This window comes from Leptodactylus fuscus, chromosome 4 (assembly GCF_031893055.1).
Source record: "Leptodactylus fuscus isolate aLepFus1 chromosome 4, aLepFus1.hap2, whole genome shotgun sequence".
Taxonomy (NCBI): Eukaryota; Metazoa; Chordata; class Amphibia; order Anura; family Leptodactylidae; genus Leptodactylus; species Leptodactylus fuscus.
In genome coordinates, this window is record NC_134268.1 from 213,697,006 (window position 1) to 213,721,088 (window position 24,083).

The 24,083-nt window shown below is 45.0% G+C and overlaps 1 protein-coding gene across 2 annotated transcripts in view; it reads left to right on the plus strand.

Annotated features, from left to right (window-relative positions):
* Positions 1–24,083, plus strand: part of PPP1R9A (protein phosphatase 1 regulatory subunit 9A) — a 134,706-nt gene that overhangs the window by 68,558 nt on the left and 42,065 nt on the right. For both annotated transcript variants that reach the window (XM_075271786.1, XM_075271787.1), the window contains exons 3-4: positions 9,704–9,836; positions 15,030–15,150. In XM_075271786.1, coding sequence (XP_075127887.1) covers positions 9,704–9,836; positions 15,030–15,150 — 254 coding nt within the window. The remainder of the gene's footprint in view (positions 1–9,703; positions 9,837–15,029; positions 15,151–24,083) is intronic.

The window sequence follows — 24,083 nt, forward strand, 5'->3', positions numbered from 1 at the left end:
ATCATACATCAGTGTACTTGCAGGTTATGGCCGGGTTCTCTCTGTACTCTTCTGGAATGATCTGGAATCCCGGGTTCACTTGATATAATTTTATGAGTATGGAGCAGATGTGAGGAATGTTCTTTGGACGTTTATTGTTCATTTTCTTTTTGTGGGCGAAATTAAATCATCCCTCTTATCAGCACAGCACGAAAGGCGAAGCGCTCGGCGGCGTACAGAGAGCTCATCGTTCTTATTGGGCACGGCCTGGGGCTTCTGACATGATGCTTTTTCTATTTTTATCAGCAGTGATGTTTTCCTCAGCTGGAAAAAGAAGCCCACATTATATTCATCGAGATCCAACGTCCTGTCATAAAGGCAGAGTGGAGGCGCCGTTCTCCTTACTGCATCATTGATGCCAGAAATAGCGACGTACAATGTCACCTGGTTGGAAATGACTCTATCTATCTATCTATCTATCTATCTATCTATCTATCTATCTATCTATCTATCTATCTATCTATCATCCATCTATCTATCTCCTATCTATCTATCTATCTATCTATCTATCTATCTATCTACAGTCCTATGAAAAAGTTTGTGCCCCCCTATTAATCTTAATCATTTTTAGTTGTAAATATTTTGGTGTTTGCCATGTCAGTTTGATATATCTAATAACTGATGGACACAGTAATATTTCAGAATGAGGTTTATTGTACTAACAGAAAATGTGCAATATGCATTAAACCAAAATTTGACCTGTGCAAAAGTCTGGGCACCTCAACAGAAAAGTGCCAGTAATATTTAGTAGCTTCTCCTTTTGCCTCTAGTCGCTTCCTGGAGCTGTTAATCAGTTCCTGGATCCTGGATGAAGGTATTTTGGACCATTCCTCTTTACAATTCCAGTTCAGTTAAGTTAGATGGTCGCCGAGCATGGACAGCCCGCTTCCAATCATCCCACAGATGTTCAATGATATTCAGGTCTGGGGACTGGGATGGCCATTCCAGAACATTGTACTTGTTCCTCTGCATGAATGCCTGAGGATTTGGAGCGGTGTTTTGGATCATTGTCTTGCTGAAATATCCATCCCCGGCGTAACTTCAACTTCGTCACTGATTCTTGAACATTATTCTCAAGAATCTGCTGATACTGAGTGGAATCCATGCGACCCTCAACTTTAACAAGATTCCCGATGCCGGCATTGGCCACACAGCCCCAAAGCATGATGGAACCTCCACCAAATTTTACAGTGGGTAGCAAGTGTTTTTCTTGGAATGCTGTTTCTTTTTGGACGCCATGCATAACGCCTTTTTTTTATAACCAAACAACTCAATTTTTGTTTCATCAGTCCACAGGACCTTCTTCCACAATGAAGCTAGCTTATTCAAATGTGCTTTTGCATACCTCAGGCAACTCTATTTGTGGCGTACGTGCAGAAACGGCTTCTTTCTCATCACTCTCCCATACAGCTTCTCCTTGTGCAAAGTGCGCTGTATAGTTGACCGATGCACAGTGACACCATCTGCAGCAAGATGATGCTGCAGCTCTTTGGAGGTGTCTGTGGATTGTCCTTGACTGTTCTCACCATTCTTCTTCTCTGCCTTTCTGATATTTTTCTTGGCCTGCCACTTCTGGACTTAACAAGAACTGTCCCTGTGCTCTTCCATTTCCTTACTATGTTCCTCACAGCGGAAACTGACAGGTTAAATCTCTGAGACAACTTTTTGTATCCTTCCCCTGAACAACTATGTTGAACAATCTTTGTTTTCAGATCATTTGAGAGTTGTTTTGAGTAGCCCATGATGCCACTCTTCAGAGGAGATTCAAATAGGAGATCAACTTGCAATTGGCCACCTTAAATCCCTTGTCTCATGATTGGATACACCTGGCTATGAAGTTCGAAGCTCAGTGAGGTTACAAAACCAATTTTGTGCTTCAGTAAGTCAGTAAAAAGTAGTTAGGAGTATTCAAATCTATCTATCTATCTCCTATCTATCTACGGTATCTATCTCCTATCTATCTATCTATCTATCTATCTATCTTTTGCGTGTAGATTTGAATACTCCTGACTACTTTTTACTGACTTACTGAAGCACAAAATTTGTTTTGTAACCTCACTGAGCTTCGAACTTCATAGCCAGGTGTATCCAATCATGAGATAGATAGATAGATAGATAGATAGATAGAAGGGAGATAGATAGATAGATAGATAGATAGATAGATAGATAGGAGATAGATAGATATGAAATAAATAGACTAATAAGGACTCAGATTTTCGGGGTGGCCCTTCCTTTCACCTTACTGTGTCCTTTCATTGCTACTTGTTCTCTTAGTTGCAGATTAAGCGGGTGTAGTGCAGAAGACATAATGGGGTGCGCGCTCCTCGCCTGGGGTGTCCTCCATCTGTTAGGCCGAGGCCTCATCATATTATGTCTTAAGTATCTGGCTTATTGTATTAGCTGACTCCTAATCTGCGGCTTCGCTCTCGCCTCAGCTCCTCACATCACATCAGAAGTGTCTCATGTCACGCAACGTCCTCAGTGTGGGGGCGGAAGCAAAGAATAAGTTAGGAACTTCTCATGTCTTGGCTTTTCTTACTGACACTTGGTCGCCATAGATCATCTTTGGCGTACAGACACAGAACCGACCAGTAATAGAGTAGGTCGAGTTTGATCGCAGCTTTGGTTGTGACTAGAGTATACTAGGATGAAGATACACCGAAGTGACGGGTTCTTATTACCTACAAGGAGCTCGTCCATGGCGGTCAGCGGTTAATTGCATCACATTACATCAGGATGGAGCCTTAATGTGGCAAATTCAGGCAATGTCGAGGAGATTCCGCTCCGATTAATCTGTTTGTGCAATGACAAGCGTGTTTGCTGGGAGCGGGCCGAGCTCATTAGGGTCTATGGGGAGGGGATGTGTATGTGACCAGCAGTAATGTGAACACAACCACACTCACCCTGTGTTATATTATATGCATGAGAAGCTGATGGCGTCCTGCAGGGTTGACATTAATAGGGGCCACGGTTTCCAGCGCTCTCGGTTGCTCTTTTGCGTGTAGCACAGGGGAGCAACCTGCTGATAAGTCATTATTATTTTATGGGTCGTGCTTACTCTGCTGGTACTAAGCGGTAACATATACGAGTGAGGTTATGTGCGGTGTATTAGGGCACGGTTTTACGGGGCATCTGTTTATTATCATTTTTCTCATATCCTAAACTGTTATCTGCAAATAGAGGAATAAATTGAAAGATTTTATTAATCCAACTGGAGGCTGCGAGTTGGGGGCCAACATTGCGATTTAATTGGCATTGGCGTAATCGGTTTATAAATGGGAAGCTTTACAAATTTCTAATATATCTTATGTTTGAATTCTTCATCATTATCAAGATATGAGCTTGTTTTTAGTGAATGTGATTGCTCCTCAGGGGCGGTACCCTGTATATAGCTAGCCCTGCTATTAGCTGAGCAATAGATACAATTGTATCCAGTCTAGTCAATGCTGTGTGAGCTAAACAGACTGATACATTGTAACCACTAGCAGAGATTTGTGCAGCTAATTCTGATGTGTTGAGCTCACAGAGCATAGAGGCCCTCTTCATATCTATGTTCGGGTTTCCATTTGGGGAGTCCGATTAGGGACCCACCCGAACGGATACCCAAACACGGATGTGAACCGGACCTGATATCTTCATTTGGCTTGTAATATGACAGTACTTAGATCTTTATGACCACAGATCTTCTCGCTCGCTCCTAAACTTCTTCAGTTTGTATAACCAGTCCTATTACCTTTCGACATTGTCTCCATACCTTGAGGTCATTTCCTTCCGTTCTTCACTTCGCTCCTCTCTCTTTGACATCTTATGTATTAATGGAGATTTTATCGTATGTCCTTCTTCAGACTTCGGCTTTATACCCCGGGCTTGGCCATTCATCTCTCTGACCACCAGATCTACTCGATCCCAACTAAACTTCTTGGCTCATTCTATCTTCTCTTAGAACCTTCTGAGGATATCTCCATACCTTGACACATCTGAGGTCATTACCTTTCTTTCCTCTCTTCAGACCTCTTTCTCCGACATCTCATGTGTTGTTAATGGAGATTTTATCACACCTTGTTCTTAAGACTGTCTTAAACCCTGGGCTAAGCCATTATTTTCAGTTTTTCCCTCCATTTACAGTACTTCTATTTCTAATGTCTCCAAAATCCAGCAATTCACGTCTCAAGAATCAATTTATATGATTGTCTATGGCACGGTAATCTCTTGTCTAGACTGCTCATCCTTTTACCATGAATGCTTTTTGACTTATCGGTCAGTCTCGAAGTTCGTCTTCTGCTGCTCTTTCCTGCCAGTTTCGCTATAGGTCTTCTCAGCTTTAGGATCCTCAGGAATCTCATATCTTCTTATATCAGACTTGACCATTAGAAATATCCAATGCTTCTACAGATATATAATCTCACACGAGTGTTGGACTGATGTTTCTTGGACCCATTAAATGAGGACCCACCCTTCGATAACCCCTAAGGAATTGACTATATTATCCTTCCAATTTTGGTTTCTTCAGCTGGACCATTATTGTATTAGAGCCTGCGCCCACTGGATGGTCCTCTTGTACTCTGGTGGCCAGTCCATCTTTGCCCTCAACCACAATCTTCTTCTTTATCTTTTGATCATAAGGTTCTTCAAAGGGTTGTCTCATCATTGACTCATAGATATGCTACCAATGTCTCATCAAAGGGGGTGGACCAATCCTTGTGACCATTACCGATCAAGACACAATCAAGAATGTTGTAGTCATGGGCCGACTATGGGGTCTTCAGGTCAAGTCAACAGGCGACAAAGCTCCTACACCAGTGTCACCTTCGTCTAGGGATTGGTGGAGGCCATTAGAATTGGACTTCCACCATTGAGTCATTGGTGGTTTCGTCTATAAATATGCCAGATATGTTATGAGGCAACCCCTATAGTATGACATATACAGTACTGGGTACTATCTTGGCACAAGACCACCACCAAATTACCATTTTAATAACATTTTTTATTATAGTTTTTGGTATTTTTCACCAAACCCAACAAAGCATCTTAGGATAAGACGATGACTGATGACTCCTATCCGTCTACATAACACCAGAGTGAGGAAAAGATAAGCGTAAATGGTATTTAGGTCATGACAAAGCCAAGTGAAAAGTTCACCGCGGTGATAGTAATGTCAGATTAATTATGTCACAATCCACTCGTCCTCCGGAGACCTGGCGAGAAGCCAAATCTTGTCACAGTGTGTCTATGAACGTGTCTACTATAGACGTCTGACTTGTTTACAGTCATGTGTCGGAATTATGCAAACCTCGGCAGCAGAGGACTTGTCCTGGGGCACCATCACATGGGGTGGATGATGTTATTATAAGTAACTTCTCTGTTGTCTTTAGATGACTTTTATGGACAGATTCCAGTTGTTGGCCTTTTCCCATCCAGTATGGCGCCTATGAGAATATCATATGTGCTTGTAGGGCATTGTAGTCCTACAACATCCCTATTATAAGGGTTGTGTCATGAAGACCTTCCAAGTCTTTTGCCTTCCCCTGGATCAACACTGTAGGGATTGTAGGGTTACAGGTTGGACTTGATGGACTGATGTCTTCATCCATCCTCTATGGAACTATGTTCTATTGGTCAAAGGGAACAATTTTCTTCAAGAGTTGCCCTAAAGTTGGAATACGTTGCTAATCGGACATCAACCAAACCAAGATTTATCCATCAAAGTGGAGGGTGATGAGGGCTCACCGGTGAAGCGTTCATTCTAAGTTGAGTTTGGTTTGGCACTGCATAGATTGGGGTACGGAGTTTAAAGAACTTTGGATGTTTCCAGAATAGTCACCAATTTGTGAAGGCAGAAACGTAGCCAGATGCCATAAGCACTGTAGGGATGGGGATTAATCCATAGTTGAAAGACAAGACAAGTATCGGAACAACAAGAACCGATCAACAAAACCCAAAGTGACATAATCCAGGAACGAGGACCGCAGCACTGATTTCCATGGTATTAAAAGGATTCTACCATTAATTTTTTTTTTTTGTGGATAAGACGTCAGAGTAGCCTTTAGAAAGGCTATTCGTCTCTTACCTGTAGACGTGGTCTCCGCTGCGCCTTTCCTTAGAAATACCGGTATGCAAATTAGTTCTCTGGCAGAGAAGTGTCTCCAAACGCCGCCTCCTTCTTCATCCGCCACGTCATCTTCAATGTCTTCCGGCACAGGCTTGTAACTTCGAGCAGAGCAGACTGTGCAGGCGCACAGGTCACGGGAAAATGGCTGCTTGCACAGTAATGTTAGTGGCCATTTTCCTGTGGCCTGCACAGTCTGCTCTGCTCTGCTAAGTTACGAGCCTGCGCCGGAAGAAGATATTCAACATGATGCGGCGGACGAAGAAGGAGGCGGCGCTTGGAGACGCTTCTCTGGCAGCATTGGGGACGCCCTCATCGCTCTTTGAGCGCTGGGGCCCGCCCCCATAGCTGCAGGAGAACTCATTTGTATACGGGTAAAAACCGGTATGTCTGAGGAACGGCGCAGTGAAGACCTAAAGGTAAGAGACGAATAGCCTTTCTAAAGGCAATTCCGACGTCTTATCCACACACACACAAAAAAAAAAGTTTTAATGGTAGAATCTCTTTAAGAACTGTAGTGAAGTCAGGAACATACCATACCATACTGTAGTGATGGGGACAAAACCATAGTCAAAAAAAATACCAATAGTGCAATACCAATAGTGTGACCACAGAAACTAGGTAACAAAAAACAAAAGATAATACAGGCGTGTAATCCAGGAACAAGGTCAGTGTCAGGAACATAGCAAGAGGTTGTCAGCACTCTACTGATGTGGACCAAACCATAGTCAAAAGTCCATCCAGTATTCAATACCAATAGTGTAACCACAGGAATCAGGCAACAAAAACCAAAAGATGATCCTGGAACAAGGTCAGTATCAGGAACAGAGATAAATAGAAACAATACCCAAGCAATGAATGTACCTTAATCTTCTGGCATGGTATCAATGGCAACCTCTCCTATAGGGTGCCATATCCAATTTCATCAATGCCCACTGGCTACTTGCTGGGGGTTCACACTTTCATCCGTTTCATGTCACAGTCATCAAAAAATTGACACATCACTATGATCGTCACCTACTTGGTTTCCTGTTACTGTATCGGGGGGGCGGGACTGTATTCCCCGACTATTCAGATCACTTGGAAACTACATACAGATCTGCCCCTAGTGGCGGCAAAAGTGAGATACAATTTTACAGTGGGGAAATACAAACTTTGCCCTGTATTAGTTACAAATCATAGGAGTCATATTGAGGGGATTTGACAACTGGTGTAAATGATATATTTTGGTGGACTAGCACTTTAAGACAAAAAAGCCAAAAATTCAAAAATGTTCTAGTACACGGGATATTTCTGTTTTATGTATATTTTGTCTTTATAGAATCAGATATATCTCTGGAAATATTTACCACCATATGTAGCAGGGGGTTAGGCCTCAGATAAGACCTGACAACCCTATGACCGTAATTCTGGGCGGAGGTTCCGAGCTTGGCATATGACGGTTTCGAGCTTTACTTTTTGCCTTTTGTGTTCCCGTGTGTGGACGGTTTATTGGCACTTGCTTTCGGAGAACTTTATTACAAGCTGTTAGACGGCTCGGGAGGTTTTATCAGGCAGATAATCCTTTAAATGCCGGAGCTTCATTTCATTATACATTTCGGATGTCGTTTCGAGCGGTGTCCAGGACCGATACGGGTGAGTGACAGCTCGCCGTGCCTGAGAACCCTATTCATATGCAAGACTTGGCTCCAGAGTGACTCACATTTTATCAGCTGTTCAGATTTAGCTCCAAGTCTCTCTGTCAGTACCGATATATAACGCCAACAAAAACCGAAAAAATTCAGGTGTGACCGCGGATAACCACAGTATTCAAGCCACCCCCATATCATAGTCATGCTTTATAGCCCACCTGTCAGAAGGATGGAAACTATTGGCAGCCTTCATATACAATGACACCGCTCTCATATGTAGTGTCAGCCACAGGGCCCCCTTATACAGTGTCAAACAGTGAACCCACATAAGGTGTCAGGTACAGGGCCCCCATATACAGTGTCAAACAGTGAACCCACATAAGGTGTCAGGTACAGGGCCCCCATATGCAGTGTCAAACAGTGAACCTACACAAGGTGTCAGGTACAAGGCCCCCATATACAGTGTCAAATGGAGAACCTATATAAGGTGTCAGCCGCAGGGCCCCCATATACAGTGTCAAACAGTGAACCTACACAAGGTGTCAGATACAGGGCCCCCATATACAGTGTCAAACAGTGAACCTACATAAGGTGTCATTAAAGGGCCCCCATATACAGTGTCAAACAGTGAACCTACACAAGGTGTCAGGTACAAGGCCCCCATATACAGTGTCAAACGGAGAACCTATATAAGGTGTCAGCCGCAGGGCCCCCATATACAGTGTCAAACAGTGAGCCCACATAAGGTGTCAGGTACAGGGCCCCCAAATACAGTGTCAAATAGTGAACTTACACAAGGTGTCAGATACAGGGCCCCCATATACAATGCCAAACAGTGAACCTGTGTAAGGTGTCAGATACAGGGCCCCCATATACAGTGTCAAACAGTGAACCTACATAAGGTGTCAGATACAGTGCCCCCATATACAGTGTCAAACAGTGCACCCACATAAAGTGCCAGATACGGTGCCCCCATGTACAGTGTCAGATACAGGGCCCCCATATACAGTGTCCGATACCGGGCCCCCATATACAGTGTCCGATACCGGGCCCCCATATACATTACCCACATTTTCAGTGTTAAACAGTGCACCCACATAAAGTGGCAGATACAGGGCCCCCATATACAGTGTCAGTCCACCCACATAAAGTGTAAGTTCATTATATCATATCTTGGCCTAGATGTAAGATATTTGCAATTTACCGATTTTTACACGTAGCATTATAGACAACTTCCTGGTCATATAGTGACAAAAGTCCTGCAATTTGACGGCTAGTACAGTAACGTCACACCTATATACTACGTGTTACGTGTATAGTGGATTCTGACGGGCAGACCTCATGGTGGGCGATGACAGTGACTCCGCCATTCGTGTTGTCGAAGGCCATTCCGCTGTCGGTATATCATTGCCGGAGACAATAGTATCTTACGTCTTGTCTTCTCCTTAATGAGATGTTCCTGCGGGCGCTCTGGTGCTATAAATGAATATTAATACTTGGCAGGAAGATATTCTGCGCTTTTTATAAGAAGCCATCTGACACGTTGGCCAAATCCCAGGCTGAAAACTTGGCAAGATTTAACCTCTACATAAAGGATCCATATAGGACTATGTACAGTATAGAGGGACAGAAGGGAAGGAGTGTATGGGATGTCATGTGACCTGATGTCTGACATGGAAAATAGATAGATGATAGATAGATAGATAGATAGATAGATAGATAGATAGATAGATAGATAGATAGGTTGGAGATAGATAGATAGATAGATAGATAGATAGATAGGAGATAGATAGGAGATAGATATAATGATACATAGATACATAGATAGATAGGAGATAGATATAATGATAGATAGATAGATAGATAGATAGATAGATAGATCCTACAATATCCTCTACATTATCTTCTGTTTTTCCTTCTTCTACAGGTGTTCAACACCTATTCTAATGAAGACTACGACAGGCGGAACGATGAGGTGGACCCAGTGGCGGCTTCTGCAGAGTACGAGCTGGAGAAACGAGTGGAAAAGCTGGATTTATTCCCGGTGGATCTGGAGAAAGGTGGGTTGTCGTCACGCTAATTGAAAATTAATAGGAGGTTTCCGTAGGGAAATGGCAGCCTCTTGTTATAATGAGAGAGGTGTCGTGACAATACACCGCGCCAGGTATCACATAGCAGCCTGTGTAACACATACCCACATTAACCCTGCTAGTGTGAACAAGTACCAGGAGGGATAGAAAAGCAGAAGGTTCCCATAAGGTGATGGTGTAAGAATGCAGCTGGGCCTAATGGACGGCAGCCTATATTATGTAGTTACACCATTGTGGACCGACCATGTGACTAAAGGGGCTTCCTCCTCTGTCCTACCTGTGGATAGGGGAGAAGTGTCTTTAATGGCACAACCCCTTTAAGATGGACAATGCAGGGAAGACACAAGTAATGTCTCTCCTGCACTCCTTATAATTCTAAGAAGTCATCTTTTTATGGGTACAGGTTCCTAGATGAAGCTTGGCTAGGTTAGACATTTCCACCCACTTTGCCCTGTGATGGTTTTTTTATGAACATTTGCGTTTCGTCATTACCGATCCCCGGGCAAAGGTTTGAGGCAAGATGGCTTCTGGGGTCGGAGTCCTGTAAGAGAGGAGAAATAATCCCGACCTCAATAGAAACGAACGATCAAATGTTGGTGATGGGATCTGGTAAGAAATGAGAGAGCCTTCATCAGGCGACGCGTTTCAGGACCAGAATTAGACACTTTAGCATCAAACTTTGCATAAGTTAATGGAGCACCAACATAAAAGAACATTTGCAATGCATCTTATCAGAGAAACATTCTTATTTCTCCAATTAGCAGCCTCGTTTTTTTCCTTAGCTACCTTCTTAAACTGACATATACACTAAAATCTATGCTGAATCCTTCTTGGTCTCCCAAGAAGGATTGCCAGCTTTCTGGAAGTATCAAATTGCATTTTCCAATAGACTCCTATATAGGAGTGAGATCATACCAAGACACAGAGCTGATGCTGCAGCTAACAGTGAGTTTTCTATCTCTCCCGCTCCCGTCAGTACTTGTTTGGTACGTCTGTATACTACTGAGCGAGTAGGGAGCAGAATCTCCTGTCTTCTCCTTGTGTTGTCTATGGGCTAGTCCTCACCCACCAACTCGGGGAGACCTAAGTGTTAGAGAGTGTAAGAGTGTAAGCCTGCACAGGGGAAAACTGCAGAATACATGTGATATAATGGCCAGACACAGTGGCGTAACTAGGAACGGCGGGGCCCCGTGGCGAACTTTTGACATGCCCCCCCCCCCCCCCCCGACACAGACGCCAAAGACCTCGACCAACCCCCTCCTACGCATTCCTGCGCATTTTATTATGCCTCATAGTGGCCCCTGCACGCAGTATTATCCCCCATGGTGGCCCCTGCACACAGTATTATCCCTCATAGTGTCCCCTGCACACAGTATTGTACCCCAATAGTGGCCCCTGCACAAAGTATTATCCCCCATGGTGGCCCCTGCACACAGTATTATCCCTCATAGTGTCCCCTGCACACAGTATTATCCCCCATAGTGGCCCCTGCACAAAGTATTATCCCCTATAGTGGCCCCTGCACACAGTATTATCCCCCATAGTGGCCCCTGCACACAGTATTATGCCCCATAGTGGACACCCATAAACAATTATTATACTCTGGGGTCTTTTCAGACCCCAGAGTATAATAATCGGAGACCCGGGGGAATAAAAACAAAAAACACTGTTACTTACCTGTCTTCTCTGCTGCCGTCCTTCTGCTATGACGTCGGACGTCACATGACCTAGGACGCAGACGTCAGAAAGGAGGCCTGGCAGGATCGTGGAGAGGTAAGTAACATGTTTTTTATGTTTCTTACCTCTCCCGGTCCGCCAGTCATTATACTCGGGGATCCGAAAAGACCCCCCAAGTATAATGATAGCAGCGGTAGTGGCTGTCACCGGGCCCCTAATGTCCCGGGCCTTGTGGCAGCTGCCTCGGCTGCTATGGCGGTAGTTACGCCACTGGCCAGATATACTGTTAGCCCTCATGTGCACAGGCATTATTGATTTATGCAAAGATTGGGGACAATTTGTAGCACCAAGATCCCATTTTCTCGCAGGGACGTTGCATTTTCCCCATCTTGTTTACATCTGCTGACATCAGCTGCTCCTAGGAGTCCTAGTGCATTGCACATGGCGCTTTATTGTGAACGCTTCAGTGCACCAGTTGTAGACTAGAACGTCCTACAGCAGGTGATAATGTCACCTCGCAGGAGAAGACCCAATCCCGCAGTCACTTCTCCACCTGACCTTCAGCATTTTCTGCTTATCTGCCCGGCCTCAGGTGCAAATAAATCGATTGTACGCTTCATGGAGCCCAGGATTCTCCAGACTCGCGTCCTTCCCTACAGCTCTGTACGTCACCACTGCCATGTAAGCCAATAAAACAAAGGTTACCTGTAATTACATGAAGCCTCACAGCGCCCTCTGCTGGCCTGTAGTGTCTGTGCAGGGACTGGTCCTCTCTGTGACCTTGGAAAGCTGGAATTGTAGGGTCAAAAGGAATTGTAGGGTTAAGATTTAAAGGGATCCTATAGGAATTAATATGATAGCTACTCCATGGATAGGATACACACATGGACCCTATAGGGATACAGTCTGTTCCCCTCTGTTAGGTTTAAAGGGAACGTGTCACAGGCAAAGACCCATGTTAAAAGCAAGTTAAATGTTAAACATTTTTAATTTTTTTTTTTTTGAAAAATTTCTAAATCCTGCAATTTTCAATGTGGTCAGTAAAAGGATTGCACAGGCTGAAATTTTATTTTTTATTTCGGCAGTCACTTGACGTGATGACTTCCACAGGAGAAGACAACCTGGCCTAATTAAAAAATAAAATTTTAGCCTGGACAACCTCTGTAAGCCTAATAATAGACTGCCACTTGCCAATCCTGTAGGGGTTTTCTTTACAACAGTCGCCTCATTTACATCACAGACAGGATTACAATAGAAGATAACACCCTATAGATAACACCACTGACCCATCATTACATCACAGACAGGATTGCAATAGAAGATAAAACCCTTATAGATAACACCACTGACCCATCATTACATCACTACTGACAATTGATGATGTCACAGCTTATCTCCTCCTGTTTTGTAAGTACATTAGGTCATAAAGGGGTTGTTCATTCCATTAAAATAAAAAAATAATACTCTTATTCACTACTTCATCATCATCATCATCATCATATTAATCCCTAACCCTCCCCGGATCCCCAACTGGTCTCTATTTCCTGGTTCCTCTTGAGATACAGGAAATACTACTCAGCCAATCAGTGATCACCGTGTTGACTCCTCCCCTCGAGCCAGTGACTTCCTGTGTGTCAAGAGTGTCGGGATAATTTTTAAAAACCATATCTTGCAACATATTAAAACTTTTTGAAATAGTTTTTATTGGCCGCACATCCCCTTTAATTCTCAACAAGCAGAGATCAGTAAAAATGAAGGGAACAGTGAACGTAAAAATTGTAATTGAGCCCTCACATGAAGCCCAGGACACATCGGATTCACGTAGTAGAGTCTTGTAAGGAGAAGGATCCAGCCGCTCCGTCTACTCAAGGGTTAATAGTGCTGCGGGGCCCGGAGCTGACACGTGCCGTAATCCGGTTTAATAAATTAGCAAGTTCACTGTCAGTTCAGTTTTAGAATTGGGAATGTATCAAAGCTGGTTAGAATTAAGAATTCGCCGGCTTCTGATTGGACGGAGGAGGAGGGGGGTCGCATCGCCGCAACCAATGGGGTAGGGGGGGTAATGAAAAGACAGAACAGGTGAAATGTGTGACATAGACAGAAGCGAGATGAGTGTGACCTCTGGCCAGGACCTAAAAAAAAAATCTTACCTGCAGACATTGGAGAGGGTGAAAATGTGCAATTTGTTGTGTAGAGAAAACCACTAGCGCCACCTACAGAAAATTACACTAAACTGACCCAACGGAGGGCAAAAGGATGGCCTGTCCGCTTTCTGGGGTCCCTATGAATACATTGGTGGCAGTACCGTATGTGCCATATAGCCGTGCAGTATCCAGATCTACAGGGTGGTCAGATCTTCATTCTTAGGGGTCTTGAAATAGACCTATGACATCATCAGACATTTTAGAAGGGGTCTTCATCATTTAGGCCTGGTCCACATGGAGCTTACTGCTTGAGAATGTTGATCTAAATCCCTTTCATTATGACCTTAAGAGTCCAGTGGGCGGGTCTACTAAGGAGTCCAGTGGGCGGGTCTACTAAGGAGTCCAGTGGGCGGGTCTACTAAGGAGTCCAGTGGGCGGGTCTACTAAGGAGTCCAGTGGGCGGGTCTACTAAGGAGTCCAGTGGGCGGGTCTACTAAGGAGTCCAGTGGGCGGGTCTACTAAGGAGTCCAGTGGGCGGGTCTACTAAGGAGTCCAGTGGGCTGGTCTACTAAGGAGTCCAGTGGGCTGATCTACTAAGGAGTCCAGTGGGCGGGTCTACTAAGGAGTCCAGTGGGCGGGTCTACTAAGGAGTCCAGTGGGCTGGTCTACTAAAGAGTCCAACGGGCTGGTCTAATAAGGAGTCCAGTTCGCGGGTCTACTAAGGAGTCCAGTGGGTGGGTCTACTAAGTAGTCCAGTGGGTGGGTCTACTAAGGAGAAGCTGTCGTTGGGACCCCCTACTGGACTCCTAGTGTCAGCCTATCCGTTGTTCTGCTCCGTTGGAGAACCATTACAATAGATAGATGGATTGCAACAACAGCGGTCACCTATGGAGCTCAACGAACCCCATTAACTACAATGGGATCCATTGGGTGTGTTCTTTCACTGGATGAAAAAGTTGGACTTGCGGGAATTTTTCATCCTGCGATTTTTGGATACACATTGCGATGGAGCCATTATTATTATTATGTCTTGTACCCAAAGACCCCCACAGCTACATCTCCTGGTCCCAGCTGTGCTACATCCTGCTCCGTATACTGTCCTATCCTTCTATGGATAATACCGTATGGCCTTGCGTTATGTTGATTTGGCGTCATCTGGTGGCCAGTGACAGGTAGTACTCCATCTTAGTCACCAGTGCTATCATTCGGGGTTCCCTTTTGTCTTTTTATGGATAAATAAAACTTCTTTAGAAGGTCCATGTGGTCGGAGCTGGGACAGGTTGCACCGCGGGGCTGAAATTTCCGATCTCTTCCTAACCCCCTGATGTTCCCTTTGTTACAGATGAGGAAGGTCTTGGCGTCAGTATCATCGGAATGGGGGTTGGCGCTGACACCGGTCTGGAAAAACTGGGAATATTTGTTAAAACCGTCACAGAAGGAGGAGCTGCCCAAAGAGATGGAAGGTACGTGCATGGACTTTGTGGAACTGAGGTCAGATACGGTGCGGTACTGCAAAGAGTGAAAAACCATATGTAGATGTATGCAAATCTGTAATATAGCCAGATAGATTTTTTCCCACTGTTTGGAGTGCTGCATTTGGGATCTTTTGCCAGACCTCTGGATTACGCCCAATCTTGTAAGGGACATTAATACTGTGCTGCTATGTACTATTCAAGATTTAGATAGATAGATAGGAGATAGATAGATAGATAGATAGATAGATAGATAGATAGATAGATAGATAGATAGATAGATAGGAGATAGATAGATAGGAGATAGATAGATAGATAGATAGATAGATAGATAGATAGATAGGAGATAGATAGATAGATAGATAGATAGATAGGAGATAGATAGATAGATAGGAGATAGATAGATAGATAGATAGATAGATAGATGATAGACAGAGTGTTGGCCAAAAGTATTGGCACCCCTGCAATTCTGTCAGATAATACCCGTGTTCTTCCAGAAAATGATTGAAATCACAAATTATTTGGTATTATCTTCATTTAATTTGTCTTCAATGGAAAACCACAAAAAGAATTGTCAAAAAGCCAAATTGGATATAATTCCACAGCAAACATAAAAAAAGGGGCTGGACAAAAGTATTGGCACTGTTTGAAAAATCATGTGATGCTTCTCTAATTTGTGTAATTAACAGCACCTGTTACTTACCTGAGGCACCTAACAGGTGGTGGCAATAACTAAATCACACTTGCAGCCAGTTGAAATGGATTAAAGTTGACTCCACCTCTGTCCTGTGTCCTTGTGTGACCACATTGAGCATGGAGAAAAGAAAGAAGACCAAAGAACTGTCTGAGGAGTTGAGAAGCAAAATTGTGAGGAAGCATGAGCAATCTGAAGGCTACAAGTCCATCTCCAAAGCCCTGAATGTTCCTGTGTCTACCGTGCGCAGAGTCTTCAAGAAGTGTAAAGCCCATGGCCCTGTGGCTAACCTCCCTAGATGTGGACGCAAAAGAAACATTGACAAGAGATTTCACCGCAAGATTGTGCGGATGGTGGATAAAGAACCTCGACTAACATCCAAACAAGTCCAAGCTGCTCTGCAGTCCGAGGGTACAACAGTGTCACCCCGTACTATCCAGCGTCAGCGTCTGAATGAGAAGGGACTGTATGGTAGGAGACCCAGGAAGACCCCACTTCTTACCCACAGACATAAGCCAGGCTGGAGTTTGCCAAAACTTACCTGAGAAAGCCAAAACCAAAGAATGTTCTCTGGTCAGAGGAGACAAAAGTAGGAAAAGGCCTCAACATAGAGATTACAGGAAAAAAAAGAGGCCTTCAAAGAGAAGAAGACGCCCCCTACAGTCAGACATGGTGGAGGTCCCTGATGTTTTGGGGTTGCTTTGCTGCCTCTGGCACTGGACTGCTTGACCGTGTGCATGGCATTATGAAGTCAAAGAAGAATGGTCTAAAGTTCCAGCAGAGCCTTGTAAGAAACTCATTGCTGGTTACCGGAAGCGGTTGTGCGCAGTTATTGTGTCTAAAGGTTGTGCTACCAAGTATTAGGCTGAGGGCGCCAATACTTCTGTCCGGACCATTTTCGGAGTTTTGTGTAAAATGATCAATGATGTGACTTTTTTTTCATTCTCTTTTGTGTTTTTTCATTGTAAGCAAAATAAATGAAGATATTACCAAATAGTTTGTGCTTGTAATCATTTTCTGGAAGACACCGAGTATTATCTGACGGAATTGCAGGGGGGCCAATACAGTACAGGATAATACACACAGTGATGTCTGAATAGGTATATGTGGCAGATGGACCTTTGGGCTCAGGTCCCAGTAGTAAATTCTTCCTCTTCACCCCCCTATATATTCACGCCCCTGGCTCCTGTTGGAGTCCCAGTATAGTAACATTACAGCTGGCTCCATCTAGTGGCAGTTTTCTGTAGCCTTTTATTGGAGATTTGCTTCCTCTACGAGAGTAGTCAGAGATCTCCTTCATGAATGGAGAATACTACACAGTATGGTAGAGCAGACAAGTCTGACTACAGTGATGGAGATCAGCTCTCTATACAGTGACTTCATGACGGGGTTGTGCTAGAGTTCAGTCTGAAAAAGAGGAGCTTCAGTAAAAAGTGAATGGAAAGGTGAGGGTACAAGTAGTAGTTCGATGATTGCAGGAGATACTGCTGATGCTGAAGGTTTAGACTACCAGAGCACGTGGAGGTAATGTAAAAAAAAGTAAAAAAAATTGAGCTTTATTATGAAATCAGCCGGTATATAATGTGTAATGTGCGGTGCTGCAGGATATTATTGCCGTCATGGAAAAATTGGCCGAAAAAACCCTTATTTCAGTAATTACAAAGTATTTGAGGGCGTTGCGAGCGCGGCGTTTATTGTAGCGAGTACGGTTATTATCGCACATACAGCTGTTATACCGAATAATTGGTGGTCTTCACATAGTGATTTCACACTCGCCGGGCTGATGGGAGTCGTATTAGTCACCGATCTGCCTGATGAGCCTTTGTGATACGAGGGACAGAGCCGCAACGCGTGATCTAAGAGGATGCCGACCCCCCGTCATTCAGATTTAAAGGGGACCTGTCACTTTAGACAGTGTAGGTGGTCAGAAATAGGACCCGTCAAAATTTGTTTTCAAAAACATCCCGTGTGTTTGCCTCATGGGCCAAAAGCAAATTGTGCAATGTTTAATGTTCTCACATTCTTCTATAGTTACCAGTTTTCGGTTTTTGTTATGTAATTTGCTTTTGCAGCTCCTGTTTGGCATTGAGTGTTTTACTACCAATAGGGTCAAGTCCTGTTCCCTTTTCCTCACCACTGGGGTTGCTGTAGTAAATGGGCAGCAGATGTTGGGCTCTCTCTCCATGTCGGCCTGGTGGTGGGAGTTCATTGTCGGATTTTGTTGGTTTATTAGTTTAGTGTCCATCTCTATTCCAGTTGTCAACTCCAGTCTCTGTTTTTGGTGATCTATTGTCAGGGGGCTTGACATTAACTATATCACATGGTTGGGGCAATACGGTGGCTCAGTGGTTAGGACGGCAGCCTTGCAGCACTGGGTCTTGGGTTCGAATCCCACCAGGAACAACATTTGCAAGGGGTTTTGATGTTCTCCCGGTGTTTGTGTCCATTTCCTCTCTTTCTACAAAAAACATACTGATAGGGAAAAAAAAAAGTACATTGTGATCCCTATATAGGGCTCACAATCTACATAAAAAAAAAACAAAAAAACGAAAAAAATACTATATCACTTGGTGATTCTGTAATATATTGTCCAAATCTAGTGGTTCATTGTCCATCCCTGGTGATCTAGTGGCGCATTGTCCATCTTTGGAGATCTGGTGGCTCATTGTCCATCCCTGGTTGTCCCGTGACTAATTGTCGATCCCTAGTAGTCTAGTGTCATATTGTCCATCCCATCCCTGGTGATCTAATGGTTCATTGTCCATCCTTGGTGATCTAGTGGCTCATGGTCCATCCCTGGAGATCTTGTGGATCATTGTCCATCCCTGGTGATCTAGTGGCTCATTGTCCATCCTTGGTGATCTAGTGGCTCATTGTCCATCCCTGGTGATCTGGTGGCTCATTGTCCAATCCTGGAGGTCTAGTGGCTTATTATCCATCCCTGGTGATCTAGTGGCTTATTGTCTATTCCTGGTGGTCTAGTGGCTTATTGTCTATTCCTGGTGGTCTAGTGGCTTATTGTCCATTCCTGGTGATCTAGTGGCTTATTGTCTATTCCTGGTGATCTGGTGGCTCATTGTCCAATCCTGGAGGTCTAGTGGCTTATTATCCATCCCTGGTGATCTAGTGGCTTATTGTCTATTCCTGGTGGTCTAGTGGCTTATTGTCTATTCCTGGTGGTCTAGTGGCTTATTGTCCATTCCTGGTGATCTAGTGGCTCTAGTGCTTTATTACATTACTGTGCTTTCTTTGGGCATCCAGGAATTGTCAATGAATGTTAATCCAGACCTAGGACCCTGGTGATCTAGTGGTGTATTGATCATCCCTGATTATCTGGTAATGAGTCCTTGTTGATCTAAAAGCTTATACTGCATCCACAGGTACATTGTCCATCCCTGGTAATCTTGTGGTACATAGTCCATCTACTGTTTATTCGTTATATCACTATACATTCTGGTTATTTGTCAATCTTTGATGATCCAGACATTTGGATCTCCTGGTGATCTTATAGTTTCCTTTCCATCCTTGACTAACCAGTAGTCCATTCTTGGAGATCCAAAAAATTATTCTGCATTTAAGTGACCCTTCAGTGATTTGTTCATCCCTGGTGACCTATTGGCTTGTTGTATATTCCTGGTGATCTAGTGGTGCATTGTCCACTCTAGGCATTCAGTGGCACATTGTCCATCCAAGGTCACCTACTGGTGTATTCACCCTTGGATTGAGATTCCTTGGACCAACCAGTTAAAATGATTCTGGTGGCCCATGGTCCAACGACCCCCCCCCCCCCCCCAGGATGTAGACCATAGTACCCTTCATATTATGTTGTATTCTGCTGGTCCAGTACTGTGTTAGAGCCTGGGCCTACCAAGGGATCCTCCACTACTCTACTGGGCCTGTCCAATGCTTGGTGCATTGTCCATCAGCAGTGATCCAGTGTTGCATTGTCGGTTCCATGTCATGTATTGTCCACACACTGGGGTCCGTTATATTTTTGTACATTCATTGGGTCCTCCGTTGAGCTAATAGTCCAGTGTCCATCCTTAGCGGACCGGTGGCGTGGCATGCATTCCCTTATCCCAAGTGATTGACCGTTCGCCGTGCAGATCTACTGATGCACCGTCCATGCTAAAGGTCTCAAAGCATCTCATCTCACGTTATAGCATGCCATATTATACACCGCATGCATTCAGCATCTTCTCCACTGGCATCAGAGATGGAGAACAGATGACTAAAATGCGCATGTTACAGGTCAGATAGCCGTCTTTAATCTCTGTCTCATACAATGGTGACAAGAGACGACTGGTCTCTGCCGCCCACACCATCAACACTCAACAAATGACAACTCTGTGTGGCCGTGAGCGCTGGCATCATCAAAGCTTGGGGTCATAATCTCACATTTAATGAGTGATCTATCAATAAACCTGTGTCTAAAATACAATATTCGGATAAAACCGCCAGGCGTTCCAGTGTCACGGGTCATAGATGGAACAAATGCTAGAAAATTGTCACTCTATGCCGGCCAATTATGGGAATAAAAAGTCACCAAAACAAGGTCTGTGGAAGTGTCTGATATTAGGAACAGCTCTGTAGGTGGAGGAAAGTGACTTTCCTAGTATAAAAGGCTTGTACAGCCACTTAAAGGGAGTGTGTCACCATAACGCAACATAACCCCAGCCCTGCAGATAGATAGGGTAGGTTCCTTGGGTCCTTAGCTGCCTTGGTTGCCGAGGTATTGCAGTTTTTCTCACTATGCAGATGAGTGGCCATGCCTTTATTTCTCCTAAGAGCTCATTTGTATATTCACAAAAGCAGCAATATCCTGGCAAATGAGGCAGCAATTCACTAGGGGAATACACTGTATGATTCAGGTGACTGTAACCTATCTATCTGCAGGGCTGGGGTGATATGCTGGGTCTGGTGACACTAACCTATCTATCTGCAGGGCTGGGGTGATATTCTGGTTCTGGTGACACTAACCTATCTATCTACAGGACTGGGGTGATATGCTGGTTTTGGTGACATTAACCTATCTATCTTCAGGGCTGGGATGATATGCTGGTTATGGTGACAGTAACCTATCTATCTGCAGGACTGGGGTGATATGCTGGTTCTGGTGACATTAACCTATCTATCTGCAGGGCTGGGATGATATGCTGGTTCTGGTGACTGTAACCTATCTGTCTGCAGGGCTGGGGTGATATACTGGGTCTGGTGACACTAACCTATCTATCTGCAGGGCTGGGGTGATATGCTGGTTCTGGTGACACTAACCTATCTATCTGCAGGGCTGGGGTGATATGCTGGTTCTGGTGACACTAACCTATCTATCTGCAGGACTGGGGTGATATGCTGGGTCTGGTGACAGTAACCTATCTATCTGCAGGGCTGGGGTGATATGCTGGGTCTGGTGACAGTAACCTATCTATCTGCAGGGCTGGGGTGATATGCTGGTTCTGGTGACAGTAACCTATGTATCTGCAGGGCTGGGGTGATATGCTGGTTCTGGTGACAGTAACCTATCTATCTGCAGGGCTGGGGTGATATGCTGGGTCTGGTGACAGTAACCTATCTATCTGCAGGACTGGGGTGATATGCTGGGTCTGGTGACAGTAACCTATGTATCTGCAGGGCTGGGGTGATATGCTGGGTCTGGTGACAGTAACCTATCTATCTGCAGGGCTGGGGTGATATGCTGGGTCTGGTGACAGTAACCTATCTATCTGCAGGGCTGGGGGTGATATGCTGGTTCTGGTGACAGTAACCTATCTATCTGCAGGGCTGGGGTGATATGCTGGCTCTGGTGACATTAACCTATCTATCTGCAGGACTGGGGTGATATGCTGGTTCTGGTGACAGTAACCTATCTATCTGCAGGGCTGGGGTGATATGCTGGTTCTGGTGACATTAACCTATCTATCTGCAGGACTGGGGTGATATGCTGGTTCTGGTGACACTAACCTATCTATCTGCAGGGCTGGGGTGATATTCTGGTTCTGGTGACACTAACCTATCTATCTACAGGACTGGGGTGATATGCTGGTTTTGGTGACATTAACCTATCTATCTTCAGGGCTGGGATGATATGCTGGTTATGGTGACAGTAACCTATCTATCTGCAGGACTGGGGTGATATGCTGGTTCTGGTGACATTAACCTATCTATCTGCAGGGCTGGGATGATATGCTGGTTCTGGTGACTGTAACCTATCTGTCTGCAGGGCTGGGGTGATATACTGGGTCTGGTGACACTAACCTATCTATCTGCAGGGCTGGGGTGATATGCTGGTTCTGGTGACACTAACCTATCTATCTGCAGGGCTGGGGTGATATGCTGGTTCTGGTGACACTAACCTATCTATCTGCAGGACTGGGGTGATATGCTGGGTCTGGTGACAGTAACCTATCTATCTGCAGGGCTGGGGTGATATGCTGGGTCTGGTGACAGTAACCTATCTATCTGCAGGGCTGGGGTGATATGCTGGTTCTGGTGACAGTAACCTATGTATCTGCAGGACTGGGGTGATATGCTGGGTCTGGTGACAGTAACCTATGTATCTGCAGGGCTGGGGTGATATGCTGGGTCTGGTGACAGTAACCTATCTATCTGCAGGGCTGGGGTGATATGCTGGGTCTGGTGACAGTAACCTATCTATCTGCAGGGCTGGGGGTGATATGCTGGTTCTGGTGACAGTAACCTATCTATCTGCAGGGCTGGGGTGATATGCTGGCTCTGGTGACATTAACCTATCTATCTGCAGGACTGGGGTGATATGCTGGTTCTGGTGACAGTAACCTATCTATCTGCAGGGCTGGGGTGATATGCTGGTTCTGGTGACATTAACCTATCTATCTGCAGGACTGGGGTGATATGCTGGTTCTGGTGACACTAACCTATCTATCTGCAGGGCTGGGGTGATATTCTGGTTCTGGTGACACTAACCTATCTATCTACAGGACTGGGGTGATATGCTGGTTTTGGTGACATTAACCTATCTATCTTCAGGGCTGGGATGATATGCTGGTTATGGTGACAGTAACCTATCTATCTGCAGGACTGGGGTGATATGCTGGTTCTGGTGACATTAACCTATCTATCTGCAGGGCTGGGATGATATGCTGGTTCTGGTGACTGTAACCTATCTGTCTGCAGGGCTGGGGTGATATACTGGGTCTGGTGACACTAACCTATCTATCTGCAGGGCTGGGGTGATATGCTGGTTCTGGTGACACTAACCTATCTATCTGCAGGGCTGGGGTGATATGCTGGTTCTGGTGACACTAACCTATCTATCTGCAGGACTGGGGTGATATGCTGGGTCTGGTGACAGTAACCTATCTATCTGCAGGGCTGGGGTGATATGCTGGGTCTGGTGACAGTAACCTATCTATCTGCAGGGCTGGGGTGATATGCTGGTTCTGGTGACAGTAACCTATGTATCTGCAGGGCTGGGGTGATATGCTGGTTCTGGTGACAGTAACCTATCTATCTGCAGGGCTGGGGTGATATGCTGGGTCTGGTGACAGTAACCTATCTATCTGCAGGACTGGGGTGATATGCTGGGTCTGGTGACAGTAACCTATGTATCTGCAGGGCTGGGGTGATATGCTGGGTCTGGTGACAGTAACCTATCTATCTGCAGGGCTGGGGTGATATGCTGGGTCTGGTGACAGTAACCTATCTATCTGCAGGGCTGGGGGTGATATGCTGGTTCTGGTGACAGTAACCTATCTATCTGCAGGGCTGGGGTGATATGCTGGTTCTGGTGACATTAACCTATCTATCTGCAGGACTGGGGTGATATGCTGGTTCTGGTGACAGTAACCTATCTATCTGCAGGGCTGGGGTGATATGCTGGTTCTGGTGACATTAACCTATCTATCTGCAGGACTGGGGTGATATGCTGGTTCTGGTGACACTAACCTATCTATCTGCAGGGCTGGGGTGATATGCTGGGTCTGGTGACAGTAACCTATCTATCTGCAGGGCTGGGGTGATATGCTGGTTCTGGTGACAGTAACCTATCTATCTGCAGGACTGGGGTGATATGCTGGGTCTGGTGACAGTAACCTATCTATCTGCAGGGCTGGGGTGATATGCTGGGTCTGGTGACAGTAACCTATCTATCTGCAGGGCTGGGGCAATATGCTGGGTCTGGTGACAGTAACCTATCTATCTGCAGGGCTGGGGTGATATGCTGGTTCTGGTGACATTAACCTATCTATCTGCA